Source organism: Salmo trutta, chromosome 1 (genome assembly GCF_901001165.1).
Source record: "Salmo trutta chromosome 1, fSalTru1.1, whole genome shotgun sequence".
Classification (NCBI taxonomy): domain Eukaryota; kingdom Metazoa; phylum Chordata; class Actinopteri; order Salmoniformes; family Salmonidae; genus Salmo; species Salmo trutta.
Window position 1 is genome coordinate 19,140,318 of NC_042957.1, and position 16,606 is coordinate 19,156,923.

Here is a 16,606-nt window from a genome sequence, read left to right on the forward strand (position 1 = left end):
AACACCATAGTGCCCTCAAAGCTCATCACTACGCTAAGGACCCTGGGACTAAACACCTCCCTCTGCAACTGGATCCTGGACTTCCTGACGGGCCGCCCCAGGTGGTAAGGGTAGGTAACAACATTTCCGCCATGCTGATCCTCAACACGGGGGCCCCTCAGGGGTGCGTGCTCAGTCCCCTCCTGTACTCCCTGTTCACTCATGACTGCATGGCCAGGCACGACTCCAACATCATCAAGTTTACCGATGACACAACAGTGGTAGGCCTGATCACCAACAACGATGAGACAGCCAATAGGGAGGTGGTCAGACACCTGGCTGTGTGGTGCCAGGACAACAACCTCTCCCTCAACGTGATCAAGACAAAGTAGATGATTGAGGACTACAGGAAAAGGAGGACCGAGCACGCCCCCATTCTCATTGACGGGGCTGCAGTGGAGCAGGTTGAGAGCTTCAAGTTCCTTGGTGTCCACATCACCTGTTCTGTTTTATCTATGCATAGTCACTTTAACTCTACCTACATGTACATATTACCTCGACTAACCAGCGTCCCCGCACATTGACTCTGTACCGGTACCCCCTTTTTTACTTAACACGTATTTTTTTTCAAAAACGGCATTGTTGGTTAAGGGCTTATAAGTAATTATTTCACTGTAAGGTGAAATACTGTTGTATTCAGTGCATGTGACGTTTGATACTGTGTGAATCAGGCCTTCATGGTCAAATTGCTGCAAAGAAACCACTACTAAAGGACACCAATAATAAGAGACTTCCTTGGGCCAAGAAACAAGAGCAATGGACTGGACTGGTGGAAATTTGTCCATTGGTCTGGAGTCCAAATTTGAGATTTTTGGTTCCAACCACCGTGTCTTTGTGAGATGCGGTGTGGGTGAACGGATGATCTCCGCATGTGTGGTTCCCACCGTGAAGCATGGAGGTGGTGTGGGGGGTGCTTTGCTGGTGACACCGAGTGATTTATTTAGATTTCAAGGCACACTGAACCAGCATGGATATCACAGCATTCTGCAGCGATATGCCATTCCATCTGGTTTGGGCTTAGTGGGACTATCAATTGTTTTTCAACAGGACAATGACCCAACACACCTACAAGCAGTGCAATGGCTATTTAACCAAAAAAAGGAGATTGATGGAGTGCCGCATCAGATGACCTGGCCTCCACAATCCCCCAACCACAACCATGAGTCGGACCGCAGAGTGAAGGAAAAGCAACCAACAAGTGCTCAGCGTGTGGGAACTCCTTAAAGACTGTTGGAAAAGCATTCCAAGTGAAGCTGGTTGAGAGAATGCCAAGAGTGTGCAAAGCTGTCAAAGGCAAAGGGTGGCTACTTTGTTAAAAACAAATCAAAATGTGTAACACTTTTTTTGGTTACTACATGATTCCATATGTGTTATTTCATAGTTTGTCTAAACTATTATTCTACAATGTAGGAAATAGTACAAATAAATAAATCCTTGAATGAGTAGGTGTCCAAACTTTTGAATGGTACTGTGTATATTTATTACAAATCCAATTCCCCAGTGACTAAAGCTTTAATTAACTGAGCTTAACTGAATATACCAAGAATAAAATAGAGCTGGACCAGTTATGTCAAACTGGGTTTTAATAAAAATGTGCAGTTAAGGTAACGTCAGGGTTCAAACACTCCACAGTCTGCTACTTTACAGTCTTGTTTGGGTCTTTCATTGTAGGTTGGGACTTCCTCAAGTCTCCTCAGAACCTCTGTGCCTTCAACCACTTGACTACAAAACAAAGAGAATATGAAAACATCTGAATATCAGGTACAAAATACAGACACAGTATATCAGTCCCAACGCCACAGAGGTCGTTAAACGTTGACACCCAAAAGATTGTTCTAAACCTTTAGGCTCGCACACAAAACCGAAACACAAGCAGTACAAACACTACACTATAGCAGTACACAAACATACAATTCATTCAACTAACAGCACTATATCACACATCGTTAGAGACGTACACACCCGAAAGCCACATATTTTCTGTCCATCCAAAGGGCGGGCTGCAGGGTGATGTAGAACTGAGAGCTGTTGCTATGAGGACCCTGGTTGGCCATTCCCAGAATGCCCCTCCTACTGTGGGAGACTGCAAAGCTCTCATCTAGCAGAGATCCCACAGGCACATGTTAGTGTGGAGACAGTAAATAGACATACATCCTAATACATCTCCCTATACTTACTTACTTGAATACATTTCCCTAGGCATGTGTATTAATACTGTAGAGTAGTAACTTGATTTGTAAGGCCTGTGTCTGTACCTTCAAAAGTTGGCCCGTAGATTGACTCCCCTCCGTTGCCTTTGCCTGGTGCCGAAATATCTGCAATAGGGAAATATGACATCAAGTGGTGTGTGTGTGTACTGACAAAGTAAATATTGACGTATGATGACTCAATTAAAACTTACCGATATGACAGCAAACAGATACAGTATGGAATCAATGGCAAGTCAATTACAGTCCGGTATGTCCTTTCTTATCAATGTAGGCCTATAGGAGTGACTTTCAGATAGAGGACCTGGTAGACCGTACCTCCCCCCTGTATCCAGCCGTTGGGCACCACACGATGGAACACAGAACCCTTGTAGGACAGCATTAAGTCACTCTGTGACAGGCCTGCCTCCCCTGTACACAGAGCCTGGAAGTTTTTACACGTCTTTGGACACAGCTCTGTAAACAGCTGGGGAGACAGAAGACCCACGCTGTCAATACAACTCTGGACCAACTTCTTTAACCATTCAGGTCCAGTCAGATCAATGGTTACAAATGACAGTCTCACCTCAAACAGTAATCTCCCAACCGATTCCCCTCGGATCGAAACGTCCATGTAGACAAACGTGTGCTGTGGTGGAAGCGAGAGAGGATGTCATGTTGTAGGTATGATGTCACTGTTATAAAGTACTTTAGGGCCATGGGGCTTGCTGTAGTAACTGCACTGTCTGTCTGTGTGTGTTTCATGGTCTATGGTGTCACACTATCCTAATCCTATGCAAGTACAGTGTGTAGACTAGACTTGCCCCAGTGCTGTTGAGGTGTTTAGAGTAGTAGTCGTCAGCGAGGGCCAGGTATAGTGCATGTGGACGGATAAGTGTAAACTCCCACTGCTTCTCAGCCCAGCTGGTCAGGTCCTTCTCGTTGCCAAGGAGACAACCATTCACGAAACACATTAGGTTGCCAGAGAACTGCCACACCTCCCCTTTCAGCTCCTTGGTTTGAAAATGTTAAAGATGCAGTTTAACTCAACAATTCATAATACTAATGTTGACTAATGCACACCACAGCTCAAGCCATACATCACACTACTTAGCTAAGCATTATTCTGCATTTGAGTCTATTATTCAAATACATATACTCAAAGTATACCCACCCTTTTCTTATTGGTTAGATACACATGCCAGTCACATTCGAGTAATGGACGAATTGTTGGATCCAAAAACGAGGTGGGAAACTTCTGTTTCAGTCCCTGTGTTGACATAAAACATGATTTGGTCTGCTCAGTCAGTCAGTGCTCATGCTGGATAGCCTTAGCTAGCTAGCTAGCTAACCTGGTTGGTTTGCCAGAATGTCTATATTTAAACTTTACTTTGAAGCTGAAAGTTACCTCGGCAATGCTCTTCGCAATTTGAAAATGGTGTTCTTTCATCAAACCCACGATTTCCAGGTAAACTTCAGAAGTCATGATTGGCTATTTCAATTGGGCTGCAATATAATTTGACAGCCCAGAGGTGTTTGTAAACCAGACGTATCCATGGTAACATTGCAGTCACGAGCTAAAATGAAGTTTTCGTTTGTTGACAGTACAGCATCTTGTCTAGCATGGGGTCCGGTTTAGTAACTGGTAGTCTGTTTAGCCAATGGTGCTTTCAAGACAACTGGGATCTCGGGAAAAAACGAGGTCAAATAATGACGTCTGTGATATTCAGGTCGGAAAGTCAGCGCTTTAGAAATATGCCCGAGTTTCAGACTTGGAATTCCGAGATGGATGACCGTTAACAACGATTTTTCCCAGTCGGAACTCTTTTTTTCCCTTCGAGTTCCCAGTTGTCATGAACGCACTGAAGTCAGATGTCGGGAGATTTCCCAGTTGTTTTTAACGCGGCATAATATTCCACTTCACTTCTTGTACTGGGTTTGTGACGGAGTTACTGATTGGTTGTTAAACAAAGCATAATCCCACGACAACACGTGGAGTCTCGAAAATAGAATTAGAATTTTAACAACAAAGTCAAAAACAAAATCAAAGCTAAGACGTTGTGGTTGGAATTGCAGTACGTATTTATACTGAACACATAAACGCAACGTGCAACCTGTCAAGTGGATGGATTATCTTGGCACAGAAGAAATGTTCACCAACTAGGGCTGTAAACAAATTTGTACACAAAATTTGAGAGAAAGAAGCTTTTTGTGCATATGGAATATTTCAGGGATTTTTTTTTTTTAATTTCAGCTCATGAAACATGGGACCAACACTTTACATGTTAAGTTATTTTTGTTCAGTATAGTTTGAGAACTTTGTGTGCTAGCAACTTTTGACCAATGACGTACAGTTGAAGTTTACATACACCTTAGCCAAATACATTAACTCAGTTTCACAATTCCTGACATTTAATCCTAGTAAAAATTCCCTGTTTTAGGTCAGTTAAGATCACCACTTTATTGTAAGAATGTGAAATGTCAGAATAATAGTAGAGAATGTTTTATTTTCAGCTTTTATTTCTTTCATCACATTCCCCGTGGGTCAGAAGTTTACATACACTCAATTAGTATTTGGTAGCATTGCCTTTAAATTGTTTAACTTGGGTCAAACGTTTTGGGTACCCTTCCACAAGATTAACACAATAAGTTGGGTGAATTTTGGCCCATTCCTCCTGACAGAGCTGGTGTAACTGAGTCAGGTTTGTAGGCCTCCTTGCTCACACACGCTTTTTCAGTTCTGCCCACAATGTTCTATGGGATTGAGGTCAGGACATTGTGATGGCCACTCTAATACCTTGACTTTACTGTCCTTAAGCCATTTTGTAACAACTTTGGAAGTATGCTTGGGGTCATTGTCCATTTGGAAGACCCATTTGCAACCAAGCTTCAACTTTCTGACTGATGTCTTGAGATGTTGCTTCAATATATCCACATAATTTTCCTTCCTCATAATGTCATCTATTTTGTGAGGTGGACCAGACCCTCCTGCAGCAAAACACCCCTACAACATAATGCTGCCACCCCCGTGCTTCACGGTTGGGATGGTGTTCTTCGGCTTGCAAGCCTCCCCCTATTTCCTCCAAACATAAGGATGGTCATTATGGCCAAACAGTTCTATTTTTGTTTCATCAGACCAGAGGACATTTCTCCAAAAAGTATGATCTTTGTCCCCATGTGCAGTTGGAAATCGTAGTCTGGCTTTTTTATGGCGGTTTTGGAGCAGTGGCTTCTTCCTTGCAGAGCGGCCTTTCAGGTTATGTCGATATAGGACTTGTTTACTGTGGACATAGATACTTTTGTACCTGTTTCCTCCAGCATCTTCACAAGGTCCTTTGCTGTTGTTCTGGGATTGATTTGCACTTTTCACACCAAAGTACATTCATCTCTCGGAGACAGAACGCGTCTCCTTCCTGAGCGGTTTGACGGCTGCGTGGTCCCATGGTGTTTATACTTGCATACTATTGTTTGTACAGATGAATGTGATACCTTCAGGCATTTGGAAATTGCTCCCAAGGATGAACCAGACTTGTGGAGGTCTACCATTTTTTTTCTCCTGAGGTCTTGACTGATTTCTTTTGATTTTCTCATGATGTCAAGCAAAGAGGCTCTGAGTTTGAAGGTAGGCCTTGAAATACATCCACAGGTACACCTCCGATTCACTCAAATGATGTCAATAAGCCTATCAGAAGCCATGACATCATTTTCTGGAATTTTCCAAGCTGTTTAAAGGCACAGTCAACTTAGCGTATGTAAACTTCTGACCCACTGGAATTGTGATACAGTGAATTAAGTGAAATAATCTGTCTGAAACAATTGTTGGAAAAATTACTTGTGTCATGCACAAAGTAGATGTCCTAACCGACTTGCCAAAACGATAGGTTGTTAACAAGAAGTTTGTGGAGTGGTTGAAAAACGAGTTTTAATGACTCCAACCTAAGTCTATATGTAAACTTCTGACTTCAACTGTATATAAACCCTGGATTGCTGATGCTAATGATTGGCCATTGAGAGGCCACCGGTCACCCATATTGGCACTTCCTAGCAGGAGCAGTCCTCCATAGGAATGAATGGAATTGTACAGTAATATAATTAAATGTTAAGGACAAAATTACATGTATTTACAGTAAGTATATCTTTTTTGTTGTAGTGGGGACAGTAACATTACTGCTGTCTAAATTGTAAATGTTTACCTCACTGTAATTTAAGGTGACAAATTGAATAAACGTGTCAAAAACGAATGTAGACATTAATAAATGCATTTCTAAAGAGTCCTAAATATTTTTTTTTAAATTGAAGAGTGCCAAGGTGGCTGCGTGGCGGCTTCAATACAGTGCCCCCTGTCAGTCATCCAGGGTTTATACACAACATTGCTTTTGTGACTGTCCACTATCCAGATAAAACCAAACAAAAAAAAAGTTGCATACCAACATGATCTGTGGAGGAAAAAAGTGATAGAGTTCCAATATTTGCATAATCGTTGTGATGGGATGATAGCTGTGAGTTTTATCGAATCAGGATTAAATCCTCTGTTCTCCCTGAGCTCATTAATGATAGAATCAGACAGTACAGTATGGTTTAGAAACTGTGATAGAATGTTCATATTTGAAGATGGCAGAAAGGTCAGTCTATTTAGCACAACAAGGAGTGGAATGCTAGGTAAACAGACTGGTACCCAGACTACAGGTTCTCATAAAAATGAATAAAGTACATAGAATTAGAATACGAGAATGGACATGAACCTTCTTATGATGGAATAAAGGTCAGCTGTTCACATATTTTAGAGGCCATTTATACAGAAATTTGGTATAAAACCATAAACTGTTTTATAATTATATTACAATATTTTAGGTTGACATTAATTCTATTACATAATTTCTAATATCACATGCCTTTTTCCCCGCATAAGTAAGATTATGGCTCTACTGCCATTCATTCCAATTAGACTGGTTTGGATTTATCCCTGTCCAATACGTCCAACATGGCTGCCATTTATTCCATTCTGGAACTTTGAGGGTTTATGACGTAGGCTGCATTTCAAACTCAAAGTAGACAGCCCTCGGCCCTAAACCCTCAGTCCTATGCCCTTGGGGGAAACCCTGCGGCCATATTTGTATCAGTCCAAATGATTCGCCAAGCAGGGGAAGTTTGCAAAGTAAGCCCCTCAGCCCTCGTTTTAATGGAGTTTGCGAGTGTAAAATTATGTTAACTTTGGGGCCTGAAATGCCCCATAATTAAATTCGTGATGATTGTACATCCGCTAAGAAAAGTAAGCCAAAATGTAAAGCCAAAATTAATATGGAGAAGTCAACATACAAGTAAGTAAAAACGAATGTTAATAAGGTCGAAATTGTGCTACAGTGCTAATGCACATGACGGCTCAAACACGTATCATAAAAGTGTTAGGGTTGAACTGGCTATTTGTATGCATAACCTTTATAATATACTGGGGAAGCTATGCTAAGTACATAAACTACGAGTAAATCAACGGTTGAAGACAAGAAGAACTACAAACGGCAACAGGAAGTGCGTCACGACGCTGGGATCAGCCTACACGCCGACGACAGGAGGAGCAAGTTTAAACCACGCTCCTCCTCCCTCGGACAGGCCAGCATTGAGCGGGAAATATCTCTCAGTATAAAAGAGAGAACAATAGGGTGTGTCGTCCTCTTTCCTGTTTGCCCTGCGAGGTGTCAGTGAGAGACCGTATACGAACGACATATTTACCATACACGTGTTTTCATTAATTAAAGGACAGATAAAGTAGAAGTTACTATGTACTGACTATTTTGTTCTGTTACCAGAAACGAACTGTCGCAAATTTAACAAAAGTAATTATGTATTTGTTTGGTTAGCTTTTGGAAACATTAACTTGCGAACATAACTTTCCCTGACATCACACTTATACATTGTAATTTTTGATTTACCTGATATAGTAGGATGGCTAACATTCGATGTCTGAGGATACGTTGTCTTCTAGCCAAGATATGAAAGTAGCGCATGTAAGGCACACAATAGTTCCATGATGACTGAAAACACAACCGTGGGATGAACGAGTGACAAATATCCGGGCAAGAGCGGTCCTTTTAAAATGAATTCATTCTTCCCTCGCCCTGCAAGTGTCAACTCTCATCAGAAGTGTCCACTTAATTTGAGGGGAGAGGGTGTGTCTTAAGTGTTTGGAATGCAGCTATATTCATTTAATAGGATCTCCATGGTTTAAAGGTCAAATGCAGACTTTTTTTTTTAATCTCAATATCAAATATTTTCTGTGATTGTTTCTTTTCAAACATTTTAATTGAAAACAAGAGAGCAATTTCTCATGCAATAATTTTGCTGGGACTGGAGTGGTCTGAGTGGGGAGGGGGAAACGGAAAACGCTGTTATTGGCAGAGAGGTTTGGAACTCTTTCTTATTGGTCTATAGAGGGCTTGCAGTTAACATAAAAAGCGTCCTGGTGGCCACGTTGGAAACCACCGCATTAATTCGTCAGACAACAACAGCTGAGTGGCTTCCCCAAACTGCATGATAACAGTGCCTAAAACTATTTGATTCATCAAATAGAGTATTTGGCTTCTCTAACAAGACAGGAAAGCCAACAGGAAAAAAATATGTTTACAGATTCCCCGCAATCATGAAACACCATTGGTGACACCAAGGTAAGACTCAAGAACTGTCAGATAAGAGAAGAAACCTTTTTGCCTGTCAAGCCCTGAACCCAGACAGCTATCAGTAATGGGTCTGTTACGATCATTTAATCACTGGTAAGTCAAGTCTGATCGATTTCGAGTTTAGTTTGGCTGTTATGCTAACCAAGTGTTAACAACAACACTAAGTTAGCCAAAATTAGATAGCTTGTAGTCTAGCAATTAACATGTGTCATGTGAGTTTAAAGTTTTGGGGAAGCTATTTTTCACCATTTAAAAATGCACCTTTATAACAAAGGATTGCATGCCTCTATCATCGTATATTTGCAGACAAATGTAAGCCTACTATTCCTAATGTTATGAGTAGATTGGATAGTAATAATTTAGGCTATTTAATAAGCGCGTAGTGGTATAGGTTTATAGGCTATATCAGAGATGTTTCCTGGGAAAATGTGGCTTTTGATAAACATTTCATGCAATTCTACTACACTTTATGACTGACATTTTCAGAATCTTTTTTCATACGATGGTAGCCGAGGCCTACTCTACTGATCAATAAAAACAACCTTGTCTTGAATGCAACCATGTAATCTAGGCCTATAAAAAAGGGGTCCTTGCTAAAAGGGAGCCAACTTTTGTCAAAAGTACATTTTAGCTAACCCTTTTCCTAACCTGCTGCTTAAATGATCATAATCTGCTACGAAATGTTAATTTGACAAAAGCTGGATCCCTTCTAGCCATGACCATGAAAATGGGAGATGCAAATTGTACAATATTATGTCAATACAGCCCAGAGGACATTATTGCCAACATTTGTGGTTATCATATTCATATGATAAAACAAAGATAATTTGTTGAACTTTATTCATAAGAGGAAGGAAAATGTATGGACATTGCAGCATAGGACGAAGGCCTCAATGGGATAGCACAACCTGTACTGACTATTGGTTGTTCAAGCCCAACATATTTAATTTTTAGGACACTAAAACACCTGAACGAATTAAACACAACCAAACAATTAAGAGCCCTGGTGGTATAGGTGACATTCTAACAATAGGTGGGCTTTTAATTTGTTTATGTACTAACGTAGGTTCACCAGCTGACCTATCAAGACACCCATGTCAACTGGATTACCACTGTGAAGATGAGCAATGCTGCATCAGTTTCTACTTCTTCGCCATTTTCCAGATATGAAAGGAGACATCCCTCAATTGTACAACATGGTTGTTATATGCTGTGCTTTGATCAATCTAAACGATTCTGTTGTGCCATTTGAGTAGAGCACCTTCACCTTGTCGTCATGGAAAAAGTGCCCCCTTGCACCATATTAATATATAAAATGTAATTTGGAAGGTGTAAAACTATTGTTTATGATATTGTAAACGTATTGTACTTTAACAAGCTATATTGTTGTATGGGTGACATGAAAAGTATTGTCATCTCTGCTTTGCCTAGCCCCATTGAATAAAACATATTCTTATAGCTCAACTATTTTCTTTTTTTACAATTTGACTATGTATGCTAAATGTGTTTAATGTAATTGTGGTAGTCTTAGGCAAACAATCTTCATTAGCACCTCCAAGTGCCACTCAGACCTTCTTGCATAAAAATATCTGGCATTGAACACATTTACATAAGAATTCAGACCGTTTGTTGATGCACCTTTGGCAGCGATTACAGCCTTGAGTCTTTTTGGGTATGACGCTAAAAGATTACGAGAAATTGCAAATACAGGCGTGCCATTCTTCTCTGCAGATCCCCTTCAAGCTCTGTCAGGTTGGATGGGGAGCGTCGCTGCACACCTATTTTCAGGTCTCTCCAGAGATGTTCGATCGGGTTCAAGTCCGGGCTCTGGCTGGGCCATTCAAGGACATTCAGAGACTTGTCCCGAAGCCACTCCTGCATTGTCTTGGCTGTTCTGTTTAGGGTCGTTGTCCTGTTGGAAGGTGAACTGTCGACCCAGTCGGAGGTCCTGAGCGCTCTGCAGTAGGTTTTCATCAAGGATCTTTCTGTACTTTTCTCTGTTAATCTTTCCCTCGATCCTGACTAGTCTGCAAGTCCCTGCCACTGAAAAACATCCCCACAAGGATGGTGCCAGGTTTCCTCCAGAGGTGACGCTTGGCATTCAGGCCAAAAGGTTTCATCAGACCAGAGAATCTTGTTTCTCATGGTCTGAGAGTACTTTAGGAACCTTTTGGAAAATACAAGCAGGCTGTCATGTGCCTTTTACGGAGTGGCTTCTGTCTGGCCACTCTACCATAAAGGCCTGATTGGTGAAGTGCTGCAGAGATGGGAGAACCTTCCAGAAGGACAATCATCTCCACAGATGAACACTGTCAGTGACAGTCGGGTTCTTGGTCACCTCCCTGACCTTCTCCCCCGATTGCTCAGCCCTAGGAAGAGTCTTGGTGGTTCCAAACTTCTTCCATTTTTAAGAATGATGGAGGCCACTGTTCTTGGGGACCTTCAATGCTGCAGACATTTTTTGCTACCCTTCCCCCAGATCAGTGCCTCGACACGATCCTGTCTCGGAGCTCTACAGATAATTCCTTCAACCTCATGGCTTGGTTTTTGCTCTGACATGCACTGTCAACTGTGGGACCTTTTATATAGACAGATGTGTGCCTTTCCAAATCATGTTCAATCAATTTAATTTACCACAGGTGTATTCCAATCAAGTTGTAGAAACATCAAGGATGATCAATGGAAACAGGATGCACCTGAGCTCAATTTCGAATCTCATAGCAAAGGGTTTAAATACTTAGGTAAATAAGGGATTTCTGTGTTTTGTATGTTTGCAGAAATGTCTAAACCTGTTTTCACTTTGTCATTATGGGGTATTGTGTGTAGATTGAGGGGGGGGGGGAAAGTATTTAATACATTTTAGACTAAGACTAACATAACAAAATGTGGGAAAAGGGAAGGGGTCTGAATACTATCTGAATGCACTGTATGTACCCTTATTCTCTTGGGACATTCATTGGAACCTGTTCATCTGCAGACAGGATTTGATGGCTCTCTGTATCTGAGGACAGAAAACATCACAGAAACACGCTGCATTATAAAGTCAGACATCCCTGAATATTAAGTTGCTTTATCTCGCTGTCATTAGTTTTTCTCGCTAGGAACTGGAGAATAGTTTCATAATGCCCTACCACAAATGTACCTGCTCTATCCAGAGTAGCCTACTCTGCCCTTTGTGACAGCAGGATGTATCTACCTACCAACCAATACATTTGGGGCTGAAACGATAAATACATCAAGATAGCTAACTAGCTAATATGAAGTTAACAAGCTGGTGATATTTTAATTCACGTAGCTAGATAACGTTATACCATATGTAAAGTTGGCTAACTATCTAACATTATGTTAGCAGCTCATTTGAGTTAGCCTGCACACTAAGTTTCTGTAGTAAGCTAGATAATAATACATCACTTTTGATCACTTTCAATATATTTACTTACTTGAATAGGTTCTCCCACTGCCTCAGTTTTCTAGGTCCTTAGAAAAACAAAATAATGGGCAATCTTCCTGACGTTTCCGATGGTAGAAAAACGCAGCCAGCCATGTCAACGATTGGAGGACTTTCAACAAACTGAGTTTGTTCTTCCAACATTTTATTTTATTTATTTTATTTCACCTTTATTTAACCAGGTAGGCAAGTTGAGAACAAGTTCTCATTTACAATTGCGACCTGGCCAAGATAAAGCAAAGCAGTTCGACAACATACAACAACAGAGTTACACATGGAGTAAAACAAATATACAGTCAATAATACAGTATAAAAATAAGTCTATATACATTGTGAGCAAATGAGGTGAGATAAGGGAGGTAAAGTCAAAAAAGTCCATGGTGACAAAGTAAATACAATATAGCAAGTAAAACACTGGAATGGTAGATTTGTAGTAGAAGAAAGTGCAAAGTAGAAATAAATAATCGGGTGCAAAGGAGCACAATGAATAAATACAGTAGGGGAAGAGGTAGTTGTTTGGGCTAAATTATAGATTGGCTATGTACAGGTGCAGTGATCTGTGAGCTGCTCTGACAGCTGGTGCTTAAAGCTAGTGAGGGAGATGTGTTTCCAGTTTCAGAGATCTTTGTAGTTCGTTCCAGTCATTGGCAGCAGAGAACTGGAAAGAGAGATGACCAAAGGAGGAATTGGCTTTGGGGGTGACCAGAGGGATATACCTGCTGGAGCACGTGCTACAGGTGGGTGCTGCTATAGTGACCAGTGAGTGGAGATAAGGGGGGACTTTACCTAGCAGGGTCTTGTAGATGACCCGGAGCCAGTGGGTTTGGCGACGATTATGAAGCGAAGGCCAGCCAACGAGAGCGTACAGGTCGCAGTGGTGGGTAGTATATGGGGCTTTGGTAACAAAACGGATGGCACTGTGATAGAATGCATCCAGTTTGTTGAGTAGGGTATTGGAGGCTATTTTGTAAATGACATCGCCAAAGTCGAGGATCGGTAGGATGGTCAGTTTTACTAGGGTATATTTGGCAGCATGAGTGAAGGATGCTTTGTTGTGAAATAGGAAGCCAATTATTGATTTAACTTTGGATTGGAGATGTTTGATGTGAGTCTGGAAGGAGAGTTTACAGTCTAACCAGAGACCTAGGTATTTGTAGTTGTCCACATATTCTAAGTCAGAACCGTCCAGAGTAGTGATGCAGGACAGGCGGGCAGGTGCAAGCAGCGATCGGTTGAAGAGCATGCATTTAGTTTTACTTGTATTTAGGAGCAGTTGGAGGCCACGGAAGGAGAGTTGTATGGCATTGAAGCTCGTCTGGAGGGTTGTTAACCTGTTATGGATAGGGGGCAGTATTTTCACGGCCGGATAAAAAACGTACCCGAGAAACTAGAATATGCATATAATTATTAGCTTTGGATAGAAAACACTCCAAAGTTTCTAAAACTGTTTGAATGGTGTCTGTGAGTATAACAGAACTCATTTGGCAGGCCAAAACCTGAGAAGATTCCAAACAGGAAGCGCCCTCTCTGACCATTTCTTGGCCTTCTTGATCATCTCTATCCAAAACAGGGGATCTCTGCTGTAACGTGACACTTCCTACGGCTCCCATGGGCTCTCAGAAGGCGGCAAAAAGCTGAATGGTGGCTTTGCAGGCCCTGGCTGAAAAACATTAGCGCATTTAAATAGTGGTCGATCAGAGAACAGAGTCTGGAGGCTCGTGCACGAGGCGACACCATGTTTTTTTATTCTTTCGTCTTTGAACGAAAACAACGACTCCCGGTCGGAATTTAATCGCTTTTTTACGAGAAAAATTGCATAAAAATTGATTTTAAACAGCGGTTGATATGCTTCGAAGTACGGTAATAGAATATTTAGAAATATTTTGTCACGAAACGCGTCGGGCGCGTAACCCTTCGTTACCCTTGGATAGTGTCTTGAACGCACGAACAAAACGCCGCTATTTGGATATAACTATGGATTATTTTGAACCAAACCAACATTTGTTATTGAAGTAGAAGTCCTGGGAGTGCATTCTGACGAAGAACAGGAAAGGTAATCAAACTTTTCTAATAGTAAATCGGAGTTTGGTGAGGGTCAAACTTGGTGGGTGTCAAAATAGCTAGCCGTGATGGCTGGGCTATCTACTCAGAATATTGCAAAATGTGCTTTCACCGAAAAGCTATTTTAAAATCGGACACCTCGATTGCATAAAGGAGTTCTGTATCTATAATTCTTAAAATAATTGTTATGTTTTTTGTGAACGTTTATCGTGAGTAATTTAGTAAATTCACCGGAAGTGTTCGGTGGGAATGCTAGTTCTGAACGTCACATGCTAATGTAAAAAGCTGTTTTTTGATATAAATATGAACTTGATTGAACAAAACATGCATGCATTGTATAACATAATGTCCTAGGCGTGTCATCTGATGAAGATCATCAAAGGTTAGTGCTGCATTTAGCTGTGGTTTTGTTTTTTGTGACATTATATGCTAGCTTGAAAAATGGGTGTCTGATTATTTCTGGCTGGGTACTCTGCTGACATAATCTAATGTTTTGCTTTCGCTGTAAAGCCTTTTTGAAATTGGACAGTGTGGTTGGATAAAGGAGAGTCTTGTCTTTAAAATGGTGTAAAATAGTCATATGTTTGAAAAATTGAAGTTTTTGGATTTTTGAGGAATTTGTAATTCGCGCCACGCCTATCATTGGATATTGGAGCAGGTGTTCCGCTAGCGGAACGTCTAGATGTAAGAGGTTAATTAACAGTGTCCAAAGAAGGGCCAGAAGTATACAGAATGGTGTCGTCTGCGTAGAGGTGGATCAGAGACTCACCAGCAGCAAGAGCGACATCATTGATGTATACAGAGAAAAGAGTTGGCCCAAGAATTGAACCTTGTGGCACCCCCATAGACTGCCAGAGGTCCAGACAACAGGCCCTCCGATTTGACACACTGAACTCTATCAGAGAAGTAGTTGGTGAACCAGGCGATGCAATCATTAGAGAAACCAAGGCTATTGAGTTTGCTGATGAGGATGTGGTGATTGACAGAGTCGAAAGCTTTGGCCAGGTCAATGAAAACGGAAGCACAGTATTGTTTCTTATCAATGGCGGTTACGATATCATTTAGGACCTTGAGCGTGGCTGAGGTGCACCCATGACCAGCTCTGAAACCAGATTGCATAGCGGAGAAGGTGCGGTGGGATTCGAAATGGTCGGTAATCTGTTTGTTGACTTGGCTTTCAAAGACCTTAGAAAGGCAGTAGGATGGATATAGGTCTATAGCAATTTGGGTCAAGAGTGTCCCCTCCTTTGAAGAGGGGGATGACAGCAGCTGCTTTCCAATCTATGGGAATCTCAGATGACACGAAAGAGAGGTTGAACAGGCTAGTAATAGGGGTTGCAATAATTTCGGCAGATAATTTTAGAAAGAAAGGGTCCAGATTGTCTAGCCCGGCTGATATGTAGGGGTCCAGATTTTGCAGCTCTTTCAGAACATCAGCTGAATGGATTTGGGAGAAATGGGGAAGGCTTGGGCGAGTAGCTGTGGGGGGTGTAGTGCTGTTGACTGCAGTAGGGGTAGCCAGGTGGAAAGCATGGCCAGCCGTAGAAAAATGCTTATTGAAATTCTCAATTATAGTGGGTTTATCGGTGGTGACAGAGTTTCCTATCCTCAGTGCAGTTGGGAGGAGGTGTTCTTATTCTCCATGGACTTTACAATGTCCCAGAACTTTTTTGAATTTGTGTTGCAGGAAGCAAATTTCTGCTTGAAAAAGCTAGCCATGGCTTTTCTATCTGCCTGTGTATATTAGTTTCTAACTTCCCTGAAAAGTTGCATATCACGGGGGCTGTTTGATGCTAATGCAGAATGCCATAGGATGTTTTTGTGTTGGTTAAGGGCAGTCAGGTCTGGGGAGAACCAAGGGCTATATCTGTAACTGGTTCTACATTTCTTGAATGGGGCATGCTTATTTAAGATGGTGAGGAAGGCATTTAAAAAAAACAACCAGGCATCTACTGACGGGATGAGGTCAATATCCTTCCAGGATACCAGTGCCAGGTAGATTAGAAAGGCTTGCTCGCTGAAATGTTTCAGGGAGCGTTTGACAGTGATGAGTGGAGGTCGTTTGACCGCTGATCCATTACGCATGCAGGCAATGAGGCAGTGATCGCTGAGATCTTGGTTGAAAACAGCTTACAGAGGTGTATTTAGAGGGCAAGTTGATTAGGATGATATCTATGAGGGTGCCAGTGTTTACGGCTTTG

The 16,606-nt window shown here is 41.6% G+C and overlaps 1 protein-coding gene and 1 long non-coding RNA gene across 4 annotated transcripts; one reads left to right on the top strand and one right to left on the bottom strand.

Moving 5' to 3' along the window:
• Positions 1-1,500: 1,500 nt before the first annotated feature.
• ppil6 (peptidylprolyl isomerase (cyclophilin)-like 6) lies at positions 1,501-8,370 on the bottom strand. 3 transcript variants are annotated; one of them, XM_029737254.1, is made up of 8 exons: positions 8,153-8,370; positions 3,400-3,495; positions 3,050-3,238; positions 2,812-2,874; positions 2,565-2,712; positions 2,295-2,354; positions 2,002-2,137; positions 1,501-1,761 (listed from the first exon to the last, which is right to left on the bottom strand). In XM_029737254.1, exons 1-8 carry the CDS (start codon positions 8,225-8,227, stop codon positions 1,650-1,652), a joined length of 879 nt encoding a protein of 292 aa, XP_029593114.1. In that variant the 5' UTR covers positions 8,228-8,370; the 3' UTR covers positions 1,501-1,649. The 3 variants fall into 3 exon arrangements, with proteins under 3 accessions (XP_029593114.1, XP_029593040.1, XP_029593195.1); XM_029737180.1 differs by lacking the exon at positions 8,153-8,370 and adding an exon at positions 3,634-4,446; XM_029737335.1 differs by lacking the exon at positions 3,400-3,495.
• A 177-nt stretch (positions 8,371-8,547) lies between these two features.
• LOC115177103 (uncharacterized) lies at positions 8,548-10,360 on the top strand. Its single transcript, XR_003872353.1, has 2 exons — positions 8,548-8,884; positions 9,963-10,360. It is a non-coding gene; the product is annotated as an uncharacterized LOC115177103 (long non-coding RNA).
• The last annotated feature ends 6,246 nt before the right edge of the window (positions 10,361-16,606 follow it).

What these genes read in the sequence shown, in the direction of transcription:
- ppil6 (XM_029737180.1), bottom strand. Translation starts at nt 3,711, where the DNA reads ATGACTTCTGAAGTTTACCTGGAAATCGTGGGTTTGATGAAAGAACAC. An exon ending in ATCTAACCAATAAGAAAAGG is followed by an intron (nt 3,239 to 3,399) that starts GTGGGTATACTT and finishes TTTCAAACCAAG; the next exon opens with GAGCTGAAAGGGGAGGTGTG. An exon ending in AACACCTCAACAGCACTGGG is followed by an intron (nt 2,875 to 3,049) that starts GCAAGTCTAGTC and finishes CTTCCACCACAG; the next exon opens with CACACGTTTGTCTACATGGA.